General features: G+C 42.4%; 1 protein-coding gene across 1 annotated transcript in view; it reads right to left on the reverse strand.

The window, feature by feature from the left end:
• LOC138958759 (dentin sialophosphoprotein-like) overlaps positions 1 to 8,642 on the reverse strand; it is a 17,004-nt gene extending 8,362 nt beyond the window's left edge. Inside the window, exon 1 of the mRNA XM_070330042.1 lies at positions 7,678 to 8,642. Within this exon, the coding sequence (XP_070186143.1) occupies positions 7,678 to 7,773 (96 nt within the window). The 5' untranslated portion in view covers positions 7,774 to 8,642. The remainder of the gene's footprint in view (positions 1 to 7,677) is intronic.
• Between the last annotated feature and the right edge of the window lie 3,350 nt (positions 8,643 to 11,992).

The following is an 11,992-nucleotide window of genomic DNA, read 5'->3' on the forward strand; positions in this document are numbered from 1 at the left end:
TTTTTTTTTAACTGAGTGTCAATCTGCAAAATCAATTCATCAAACATTACAACGCTGTACAAAAAAACAGGATCTTGATTTTATTTGGTACAGTGTTACCCGCAATGTTTGCCCCCCCCCTGATGAGAGGACACCTCCCTTTAAAGGACACCATCTGTTGTCCCTTTTTCTATTATCTCAACTGACTAAAATATACCTGTCATGACAGGCCACCTGCAATGTAGGGACACTTTTGGCTGGTCCCAAGGGTGTCCTTTCATCGCAGGTACCACTGCACGCGTTCGTTCAAGCGCAGGTATGGTCTTAGACCATTTAAAAGCCTACAAAGAGATCTGAGATGGTGCGCGGAAGTATTTTCAAGGGAAGGACCGCCCCTTTAACCAGCACGGGCCCTAATCACTGCCTTGTTGGCATTTTGAAACCCGCACAATGGCGATCGATGCACGGTCGGTTCGCTGGAAAATCGAATTCTTCCTAAGACGACGGAGCATCTATCGGGTAACAGATGTCTTATAGCTGCTCGTGCAGGGTACGTGTGGGGGTTGGTTGGGGAGGGGTGGGGTAAACGGGGAAGGAGGGGGTGGCCGGGGGGTGTTAAGTCGGTGAATGTTTTGTTTTTGTTCGAGTCAATGATGTTTGTGGTCGTTGATCTTTTGCTTATGCGTGTCTTTTTATCTATGTCCGCTGAAAACGAAATAGAAAATGGTCTGTGAAAGAAAACCGCTAGTCCCCTGGTTCAGAATCAATTAAGGTTTGTTTGTTTGTTTGCTTAACGCCCAGCCGACCACGAAGGGCGGTGCTGCTTTGACATATAACGTGCGCCACACACAAGACAGAAGTCGCAGCACAGACTTCATGTCTCACCCAGTCACATTATTCTGACACCGGACCAACCAGTCCTAGCACTAACCCCATAATGCCAGACGCCAGGCGGAGCAGCCACTAGATTGCCAATTTTAAAGTCTTAGGTATGACCCGGCCGGGGTTCGAACCCACGACCTCCCGATCACGGGGCGGACGCCTTACCACTAGGCCAACCGTGCCGGTAATTAAGGTTGATGGGACTATTTGTGCGTGTGTGTGTGTAAGGGGGAGAGGGGGGGGGGGGGGACATTCTTCAACAAGTTAGAAAAGAAAACAATTTACGTTTGACGAGAGTAAAGTGATGTTTGTTGCTTCAAAATCAATCACCAAGAAAATGTAATGCTCAGATATTAAATAAGAGGAATTTTCCTAAGAGTAAAATTACTGTCAGGTCTGATTTACAACACGATCTTTCTCTTTATCCGTCTCTGTCTGTATGTCTCTCTGTCTCCTTCTCTTCCTCTCCCCCTCCCCTCTCTCTCTCTCTCTCTCTCTCTCTCTCTCTCTCTCTCTCCCTCTCTCTCTCTCAGTCTCTCCCTCTCTCTCTCTCTCGCTGTCTCTCTCTCTCCCTCTCTATCTCCCTCTCTCTCTCACTCACTCTCTCTCCCTCTCTCTCCCTCTCTTTCTCTCTCTCCCTCTCTCTCTCTCTCTCTCTCTCTCTCTCTCTCTCTCTCTCTCTCTCTCTCTCTCTCTCTCTCTCTCTCTCTCTCTCTCAACCTTTGGACGCAATCCCCAGTGCACTCTACAACTCTATGCCCGTTCAATGATCACGACCAGCTGAATAAACATTATCTTCGATAGCTCCTTACTTGATTTGAGTGGTGTACACCGAATAATATCCCTTGATCAATATCATGCAATCCGAACCTAGCCCAACGAAACGCTGACTTTGAGAACTGTACACGCAGAGACCGGTAGGTATAAACCCCTGGACTGATTTTTGGTGTGTTCATGTATATATTGCTTTATTATCCTATTGCTGGGAATTTGTGGTCACTTCCCGGTTCCCAAAGGAAAGCTAGCAGCAACAAGTGTCCACCTGCACTTCTGGCAGAGTGACCGAGGTCTGGTACGTGCCACAGTGGCACGGGGGTGAGACATGGATACCGCATCTGAGTCTGCACATAAAATTGACCCGTATCGGCCTCGGCCTGGGTTCAAACCCGTGAGGCGAGGATCATAGGTCTAGTGCTCTATCAACTGAGCTACCAGGCTCTAATACGCAAAGACAAACTTTGTACAAACAGATCAGGTAATCTCTAACTTGATTTGAGTGGTTCGTCGTCGGTTAGAAAAGCCTACTTACGCTGATGAAATCCGGCTTGAAAAACACCTACGTAATCCTTAAACGTGTGGAATTGTATGGAAGACTTGCAATGTCAATATTATGGGACATATACACCGTCACCTTGCAATTGCGAAATACCGTAACGTAACAGCTTCGTCTAAGAAAATATTTTCAAGAACCTGGACCAGGGCCAGAAACATCATCAAGGGAGTAAGCCCTCGGATGTGATTGTACCGCAAAAACCCCTTTTAAGATACGCCCCCCCCCCCCTTCAATTTAAGACTCCCCCACCCTCTTCCACCCCCACCCCCTCCCCCTCCAACCCCCTCCCCCCCAAACCCCGCCGCCACCCGTGTTTCACATCCCGCTTTCCTGGACTTTCTGTTCACAACCTTTGTAAATGTTCCCCCATCTTTTAAGATGTGAATTTTTTTAATAATTTTTTAGGTCTTAAAAACGGATTCCAATGTATGATTAGCTGTGTAAAAAGTATTCGAAAGACAATAACCACACACTGTGGATTAGGCTGAAGTGACGACGCCTGAATTTCACCGTAAATATTCTAACGGCGGAAACGCAATGCCATAATTATCAACTAAGACAACATTTACATAGTAAGCAGTCTGACTGATAACCAATTTCATAATAATCATAAGCAAAGATATCGATAACGTGAACATTCCGCAATGTCGAAAGTGTAAGCCAAAACATTATTCTACGCACAATCACGAGTACACTTGTACTCTGAAGCTGAAAATCTGACAAAAGCAATAACGGCCTTAAAGATAACATTGTGTACGCACGATACATAAGGAAATGTTTTAAGACTGGGAAAAAACCTGAGCTGGGACTCAGGCCGAGGAAGCCAGATGCGGGGAAAATATGTTTGACATCACGGATTACTGACATAGAATGACGATATCTGTAAAGCAGACTGCTTAATGCCATGTGTGTTGTCATGCCGCTTTTCTGTTGACAATGTTGTCAGCAGATAAAGTGTTTAAATGTCGTGCAAAAAGTTCGTGTGCACAGAGAGAGAGAGAGAGAGAGAGAGAGAGAGAGAGAGAGAGAGAGAGAGAGAGAGAGAGAGAGAGAGAGAGAGAGAGAGAGAGAGCGAGAGAAAGAAAGAGAGAGAGAGAGATAGAGAGAGAGAGAGAGAGAGAGAGAGAGAGAGAGAGAGAGAGAGAGAGAGAGAGAGAGAGAGACACACACACAGGAGGCAGTGAGAGAAACAGAGGACAGACAGGCAGGCAAGCAGACAATGACAATGGCAATGACAAATTCTTTATTAACGAGGGTAATGGCATAAGCAAACAGGTGTTTTTTTACATCCAGCCCTCGCCCATGGGAGGGTTTAATCTAATGATAATACGTTTTTAAAAATGTTGAAATATCAATTAAAGAAGTAATAAAAACAAACGACAAACAAGCAAACGATTAACAGACCAAACAAACAAACAAAATATATGCCTACAGACAAACGAACATGACATATTATTGTCAAAGGTATAATGAAAACTGTTTCAAGCAACAAAAAACGTGTGAAATTTCGAGGGAAGAAAAAATCCGTGAAACTGAGGAGTCAATGAAGCAACAACGTTGCAAGTAATAGCAATGTAGCATCGTTACATAAGTCATGTTATGAAATTAATTAGGTACATTTATCTACTGAAACGTGTAAAAGGTACAAATAAGGCATCAACAATATAAACATGTTCAGGCTAAGTGAGAACGAAATGTGCCATGTATAAGGAATGAGAAATATCTGTCTTTAAAAGTCTTGGCATTGACAGAATGTTTGAGACCGCTTGGAAGTGAATTCCAAAAATTAGTCCCCGAAAAAAGTAGGCTGGACTTAAAAAGATATATACGAGGCCGAGGAGCATACATTTTTGTCGGGTCTCTTAAATTGTGGGAAGTGAATTGAGAAAAAAAGAGGTACAGGCGCTCTTCCAATTATGAGTTTATGCATGAAAACGCCTTTATTGTACATGAGTCTTGATTTAGGAGGAAGAATGTTTAAAAGTTTATAGTCTTCGTTGGAAACCGAGACTTGTAATAAAATAACTTTGATTGCTCTTTTATGTATACTAAATAAAGGTTTCAGAGTTTTTGCACTCGCACAATCCCATAGTGTTGACGCATAATCAATGATCGATTGAATGTGAGCGTCAAAGAAAAGTTGCCTGCCATGCCTGTTCAAGAAGTGTTTTATTCTGGACAACAAGTAAAGCCTCTTGGAGAGTATTTTACAAACTCCTGTAACGTGATCAGTCCACGATAAATCGTTATCAAGAATAACACCTAGAACTTTGTGTTTATTAACTTCTTCAACAATGTGATTATCAATCGTTAAAGGTGGAAGTTTAGATTTTAAGTTTTGGCGTTTTTGTCTGGTGGTAATAAGCATGCTTTTTGTTTTGTCTGGATTAAGAGCCATGTGGTTTAATTAGAGAGAGATAGAGAGAGATAAAGAGAGAGAGATAGAGAGAGAGAGAGAGAGAGAGAGAGAGAGGGATAGAGTGAGAGAGAGAGAGAAGAAAGAGAGAGAGTGAGAGACCAACATTTCAGTGAAACCTTGTGGGCACAGAAAATAAGAAGACAGACAGACAGAAAGAACACACACACACACACACACACACACACACACACACACACACACACACACACGCACACAGACACACTCACACACTTACACCAACACACACACACACACACACGTACACCTAACATCCCCCCACACACACACACGTACACCTAACATCCCCCCACGCACACACACACATACACACACACACACACACACACACACACACACACACACACACACACACACAAACACACGCAAACAAAAAACTTGACCCAGGAACTGGTTTCCAATCTAGATCCACACCAGAGAGGGATCAGGCCTTGCGCTTGACAGGATCAAGGAAGGCAATACCGCCACGGCAGAAAAACACTTGACGCTTGCAGATTAGTGCTCGAGGCTGGCCCAACCCCTCTGTAGGGTTTGCTAATGACGCCACGACTGACGCAAGCGAAGCCGGACAGACTAGAGAAGATATGGCTATGACCAGAGAAGAAATCACAATGACAAAAAAATGAAATCGCAATGACCAGAGAAGAAATCGCAATGAACCGAAAAATATGGCAATGATCAAAGAAAAAATGGCAATGACCAGAAAAGAAATCGCAATGATCAGAACAGAAATTGCAATTACCAGAAATGAAATCGCAATGACCAGAGAAGAAATCGCAATGACCAGAGAAGAAATCACAATGATAACAAATTAAATCGCAATGACCAGAGAAGAAATCGTAATGACCACACAGTGACCGAAGATGAAATTGCAAAGACCATAACAAGAAATCGCAGGTAACATACAAGAAATCACATAACTCACAATGTTAAAGAAAAAATGGCATGATAGAGGATCAAAGTGCATTCGTGAATTTCACCGAAGTAATCAAATGCAAGTTGGCAGTTCAAAAATCGTCCTTCAAGTTCTTCAAAGATCATTAGTTAGTGGAGAGTGCTGTTCGCAGCTACGAAGTTAATTAATGTCAGTACAGGCTGCAGGAAATTAAAACGGTTTAGAATTTTTGTTAATCACTGGTGCCAACGTGGTGTGTTTCAAGCAAAAAAGAGTGATGGTGAAAGCTCGAAATGTGGAGGTTATTCACGAACATTAATCAATACAGACACCCATTTTAATAAAAAGCAAGCCAAACGCAAAAATGTTACGAGAGCGAAGATACGAGAACGATAAAGAATGTGAACAATGAAAAACAAGTCGCGTAAGGCGAAAATACAACATTTAGTCAAGTAGCTGTCGAACTCACAGAATGAAACTGAACGCAATGCAACGCAGCAAGACCGTATACTCGTAGCATCGTCAGTCCACCGCTCACGGCAGAGGCAGTGAAATTGACAAGAAGAGCGGGGTAGTAGTTGCGCTGAGAACGATAGCACGCTTTTCTGTACCTCTCTTCGTTTTAACTTTCTGGGCGTGTTTTTAACCCAAACATATCATATCTATATGTTTTTGGAATCAGGAACCGACAAGGAATAAGATGAAAGTGTTTTTAAATTGATTTCGAAAATTTAATTTTGATAATAATTTTTATATATTTAATTTTCAGAGCTTGTTGTTAATCCAAATATAACATATTTATATGTTTTTGGAATTAGCAAATAATGGAGAATAAGATGAACGTAAATTTGGATCGTTTTATAAATTGTTTTGTTTTTTTACAATTTTCAGATTTTTAATGACCAAAGTCATTAATTAATTTTTAAGCCACCAAACTGAAATGCAATACCGAAGTCCGGCCTTTGTCGAAGATTGCTTGGCCAAAATTTCAATCAATTTGATTGAAAAATGAGGGTGTGACAGTGCCGCCTCAACTTTTACAAAAAGCCGGATATGACGTCATCAAAGACATTTATCGAAAAAAAGAAATGTCAAATTTCATAAAGATCGGTCCAGTAGTTTAGTCTGAATCGCTCTACACACACACACAGAGGCACACACACACACACACACACACACACACACACACACACACACACACACATACACCACGACCCTCGTCTCGATTCCCCCCTCTATGTTAAAACATTTAGTCAAAACTTGACTAAATGTAAAAAGACAAACCGGATTTTCCCTATGCCGTGTCTTTAGTAAAAAATAAAATTAAAATAAAAACACAAATAAACAAATGAATAAATTAATAAATACACAAAAAAAATACAATACAATACAATAGGAATTTAAAAACCTGTTTTTAATTTTTACAAAGTCATCAAAACTCCCATAAGTGTACTCACATAACCTTGTATGTATCACTATCTCTCTCTCTCTGCAGTAAAAACAGAACGAGCAAAATCATTCCGTCACCACAAACGTGTATGCTGACAGTTTAATGAAACGTTGGCACGCCGTATCTGGCCTACAGTGTACGATGTATTGCATCAACGCCTCAAGCATGCAACAGCTTGTACGTGTGACCTATGTCAGCTGGAGGTGGAACAAAAGTTGAAACCTGAATAGAAGAACCACCTACACGAGAATAAAAATACTGTTCACCTTTGCGGTAACATCTTGTTGATTCAGTTCACGGCTATAAGGTGTGACGATAATGGCCCGGGCCTTTTTGTGTGTGAATGTCGATAGTAATTCAGGTGATATGGGAAAAGGATTGCACGCATGCTTGCACCAACACATGCAATGAAATACGCGTGCCTACACGATACAAATGCACAAGGACGGGGTAAGGGGGGGGGGGGGGGGGGGGGGGGGGAGGAAGGGGGGGGCGAACACAAACAGATTGCCACGTACTCAGATAAGTGGACAAGGAGACCAGAACAGACAGAGAGATTGACAGACATAGTCAGAGAGACTGACAGACAGACTGAGAGACAGACAGACTGGGAGACAGTCAAAGACGAAGAGAGACAGAGACAGACCGATAGACAGACGTACAAACGGAAAAAAGCATGGTCAAAACTGACGCAAACCCACGTGTTCAATATCCGTGATGATCTGAATCGTCTTCTTCACCATCTTCAACTCCAGTCTGACTTGGGGCAGGGGAGTCGGCCAGTACTTCGTGCTCATGGTTCCATGTGCTTGTTAAACGTAGCCTGTTTTTTAGTTGACTTTCTTTTGTTCATTGACCAACTGTAAGACTACAAAAATCCACACCACACGTCATTCCTACACAATTGGAAAGCAAACATACACTGGTTTTCACTCCTGGCTTCCGCTGAATGTTTGATCGTCTTCAATTCTATTAAGCCAGGACTTGGCATTGTAATCTCCCATGAATACAAATACACACGCAGTTGACTGAAAGTCTACACAAATATGACTATAATTCGGTTTTCATTCCTGGTTTCCTCTGACGCCGTTTTGATCGTCTTCACTTCAGCTATGCAAGGGGGCATTGTCATCTCCCATTAATACAAGCACAAGCAGTTGAAAGTCTACACAAACATAAATATACTCAATTTTCATTCCTGGTTTCCGCTGTCTTTTTGATCGTCTTCACGTCTTCTATGTCAGGGCTAACATTTTAATCTTGCAATACAAGCACAAGCAGTTGGAAGTCTACCTATTTTGTCAGTTTCCATCCCACCAACACCAGTGTCGGCTTTCTCAGAGCTGCCAAGGAATGTGTACAGAAAGCTCACCATATGGTTTTACGGTTTCAAGGTCATTCAATTTACTTCTCGTCATTCTCTTCTCCATCTTCATTTGGTCGCAACACTGCTTTCTGAAAATCGCACCTTTACAAGATTCCACTGCGTTCATTCTCAAAGTTTCCATGAACACCTCGGAAACTCTAGCAGCCGCTTGCATACACAGGGCAAATCACTATAATGTTGAGGCTGGCACTTATAGCGATTCCATGACAGATTCATTGTTCTTCAAAGATCTGCACAGAAAACACGACAAGAACTCAAATCAGGGTAATGCCAAGTCTCATGCAGCCTGTTGATCAGTAATCTGATGTTTGCTATTTTTTTTGTAGGCGTGTGTTTGTCTCTAGCCTGAAGATTACCCCACAACGATCACACTGATTTGAGAGCCAGACAGTGCACGTTGGGTTTAATTGTTATCTCCGAAGTTCTACAAAGAAAACGCGACGCCGGGGAACTCGACCTTGGTAATTAAACTTCAAATCTCCTGTAACCTGTTGGTAACCAAAGCACCTTATTATTTTCGAGTCGTGCGTCTGTCTCTAACAAGACTGCAAATCGCCACGTCCAATAATGTTCACAGTGATGCGAGAGCCAGTCAGGGTTCTCTGGGGCACGGAGAGAGAGACAGCCTCTTGCAGAGACAGCGCACGACTGACATGAGGAGACAACACTATCACAGCAAGTGGACGTACGTGTGCACAGGCACATGGCTACACGGGGAGGGGGATAGGGAGATGGGGGAGGTGGGAGGAGGAGATTGGGAGAGGGAATGGGGGAGTTGGGGAGGGGGAGCTGAACCGATTATTAGAAGGCAGGGAGGGAGGCTCCCCCATCCACACCCCACAATCCGGGACTCCGCCCCCGCGTGGAGACTTCACAGTCGCAGCAAGTATCCGTGTTCACAGGCACATGACACTGGGGTGGGGGGGGGAGTGGGGGGAGGGGGGGGAGTTGAACCGAATTTTAGAAGACAACAACAATCAATGATGTTTACCTGGACAGAATGAAATGTGGAAACCAGTGACCAGTTAATTACAAAGTGAAATACGATTCAATGCACGATTTTCTCTCTCCGCTGAAATGACATTTATGCAAATGTCAGGGACTGCATTGAATGGCGCTAATGGGGAATCAAATGATGTCTGTAGGTGGTTTGAAGGTTTTCTTGACCTGGCATCACGTAAACCTGTTTTTAAAAGCAATTTAAAAAACCCAAAACTGTTTCTATTTTCTTTCTCAATTTTTTAATTTATTTATTGATATTTTTTTCTTTTTGCTTATTTATTCATTTATTTGTTTATTTATTCATTTTTTAACGAATGTGTTTATTTATCTTTTTATTTATTCATTTAGTCACTTTTTTTAATTCATTTAATCATTAATTAATGGATTTGTTATCTATCTATCTATTTTATTATTCATTTATTTATTCATTTATTTATTTATGCATTGAATAATTTATATTTATAAGTTTGATTTTTAGAAGTTTGAGTGAAATTTATCTCACCCATAAACCATACTGCAATTTTCCCAACATTCTGCTACATATCCTCATAGCGGATGTGTATGCCGACCAGAAATAATAATAGCTTTCGTGTCAAAGTTGATGTCAATTTCAATGTCAAAACCGGCATCAGTGATTACATGGTCTTTTGGATGGAGCAGTATGACGCCAAACGCGCAAAACACTTGTCACGATCGACACAGCCAGCTGGCTATTTCGTCATGTGAAAGATACTATCCTTCCCGTGAAAGTAAGCATGGAAACCACAACAATTTTGTCGAGGGTAAGAGCATCATTGCAACCTTCTTTTCTGCAAAAGCAATCACGTCAACTTCTACAAATGTGTCCGAACTTTTACATGGGTTAAGATCATCTTTGTAACCTTCCTTCCCGCCAAAGCAATCACGTCAACCACTACAAATGTGTCCGAACTTTTACATGGGTTAAGATCATCCGTGTAACCCTCCTTCCCGCCAAAGCAATTGCGTCAACCACTACAAATGTTTCCGAACTTTTACATGGGTTAAGATCATCTTTGTAACCTTCCTTCCCGCCAAAGCAATCACGTCAACCACTACAAATGTGTCCGAACTTTTACATGGGTTAAGATCATCCGTGTAACCTTCCTTCCCGCCAAAGCAAACACGTCAACCACTAAAAATGTGTCCGAACTTTTAAGATCATACGTGTAACCCTCCTTCCCGCCAAAGCAATCACGTCAACCACTACAAATGTGTCCGAACTATTACATGGGTTGAAAGCACCCTTGTAACCTTCCTTCCCGCGAAAGCAATCACGTCAACCACTACACAGGTGTCCGAACTTTTACATGGGTTAAGAGCATCCTTGTAACCTTCCTTCCCGCGAAAGCAATCACGTCAACCACTACAAATGTGTCCGAACTTTTACATGGGTTAAGAGCATCCTTGTAACCTTCCTTCCCGCGAAAGCAATCACGTCAACCACTACAAATGTGTCCAGGCTTTTACATGGGTTAAGAGCATCCTTGTAACCTTCGTTCCCGCGAAAGCAATCACGTCAACCACTACAAATGTGTCCGAACTTTTACATGGGTTAGGAGCATCCTTGTAACCTTCCTTCGCGCGAAAGCAATCACGTCAACCACTACAAATGTGTCCAAACTTTTACATGGGTTAAGAGCATCCTTGTAACCTTCGTTCCCGCGAAAGCAATCACGTCAACCACTACAAATGTGTCCAGGCTTTTACATGGGTTAAGAGCATCCTTGTAACCTTCCTTCCCGCGAAAGCAATCACGTTAACCACTACAAATGTGTCCGAACTTTTACATGGGTTAAGATCATCCGTGTAACCTTCCTTCCCGCGAAAGCAATCACGTCAACCACTACAAATGTGTCCGAACTTTTACATGGGTTAAGAGCATCCTTGTAACCTTCCTTCCCGCGAAAGCAATCACGTCAACCACTACAGATGTGTCCGAACTTTTTCATGGGTTAAGAGCATCCTTGTAACCTTCCTTCCCGCGAAAACAATCACGTCAGCCACTACAAATGTGTCCAGGCTTTTACATGGGATATGAGCATCCTGATGAATTTCGAATTCCTTCTCGCGTAAGCGTCAATCACCACATATCTGTCAATTCAGACTTTTACATTGGATAAGAGCCGCCTTCTACTTGTCTACAAAAACCAAAAAGCTGGGATTTTTTGTGTGCAGAGTAGGATTTTTTTGTTTTGAGAATCACATTCTTCGCCAAAATCACCGCTCTGCGCAGAAAGCATGCAGACTGTTGATTTTGGGTATACGTCCAAGTGGAAGTGTACCACGTTCTTATCTCATGTATACGTAAAAGCTTGGGCTGACTGGTTGGTTTTTGGTTCTTCAACCTATTTGGTCATAGCCGGGACCGATTCGATTTTGTTTCCCGGCTTTCTCAGTTTGCTTGGTGATCTCAGTGTTAGATATTATTTACACGAAGTCTATTCCAGTCAAATTTAAGAAGTTTGTAAAAACATCTCCCATGTTTTCACACTTGTTACTTCAAAAATGGTAAGACAGATATGTGGAAATGTACATACTATCGCGGCGTACATGACGGGCACGGTTGGCCTAGTGGTAAGGCGTCCGCCCCGTGATCGGGAGGTCGT

The sequence above is a fragment of the Littorina saxatilis genome, linkage group LG2 (assembly GCF_037325665.1).
Source record: "Littorina saxatilis isolate snail1 linkage group LG2, US_GU_Lsax_2.0, whole genome shotgun sequence".
In the NCBI taxonomy this organism is placed as follows: Eukaryota; Metazoa; Mollusca; class Gastropoda; order Littorinimorpha; family Littorinidae; genus Littorina; species Littorina saxatilis.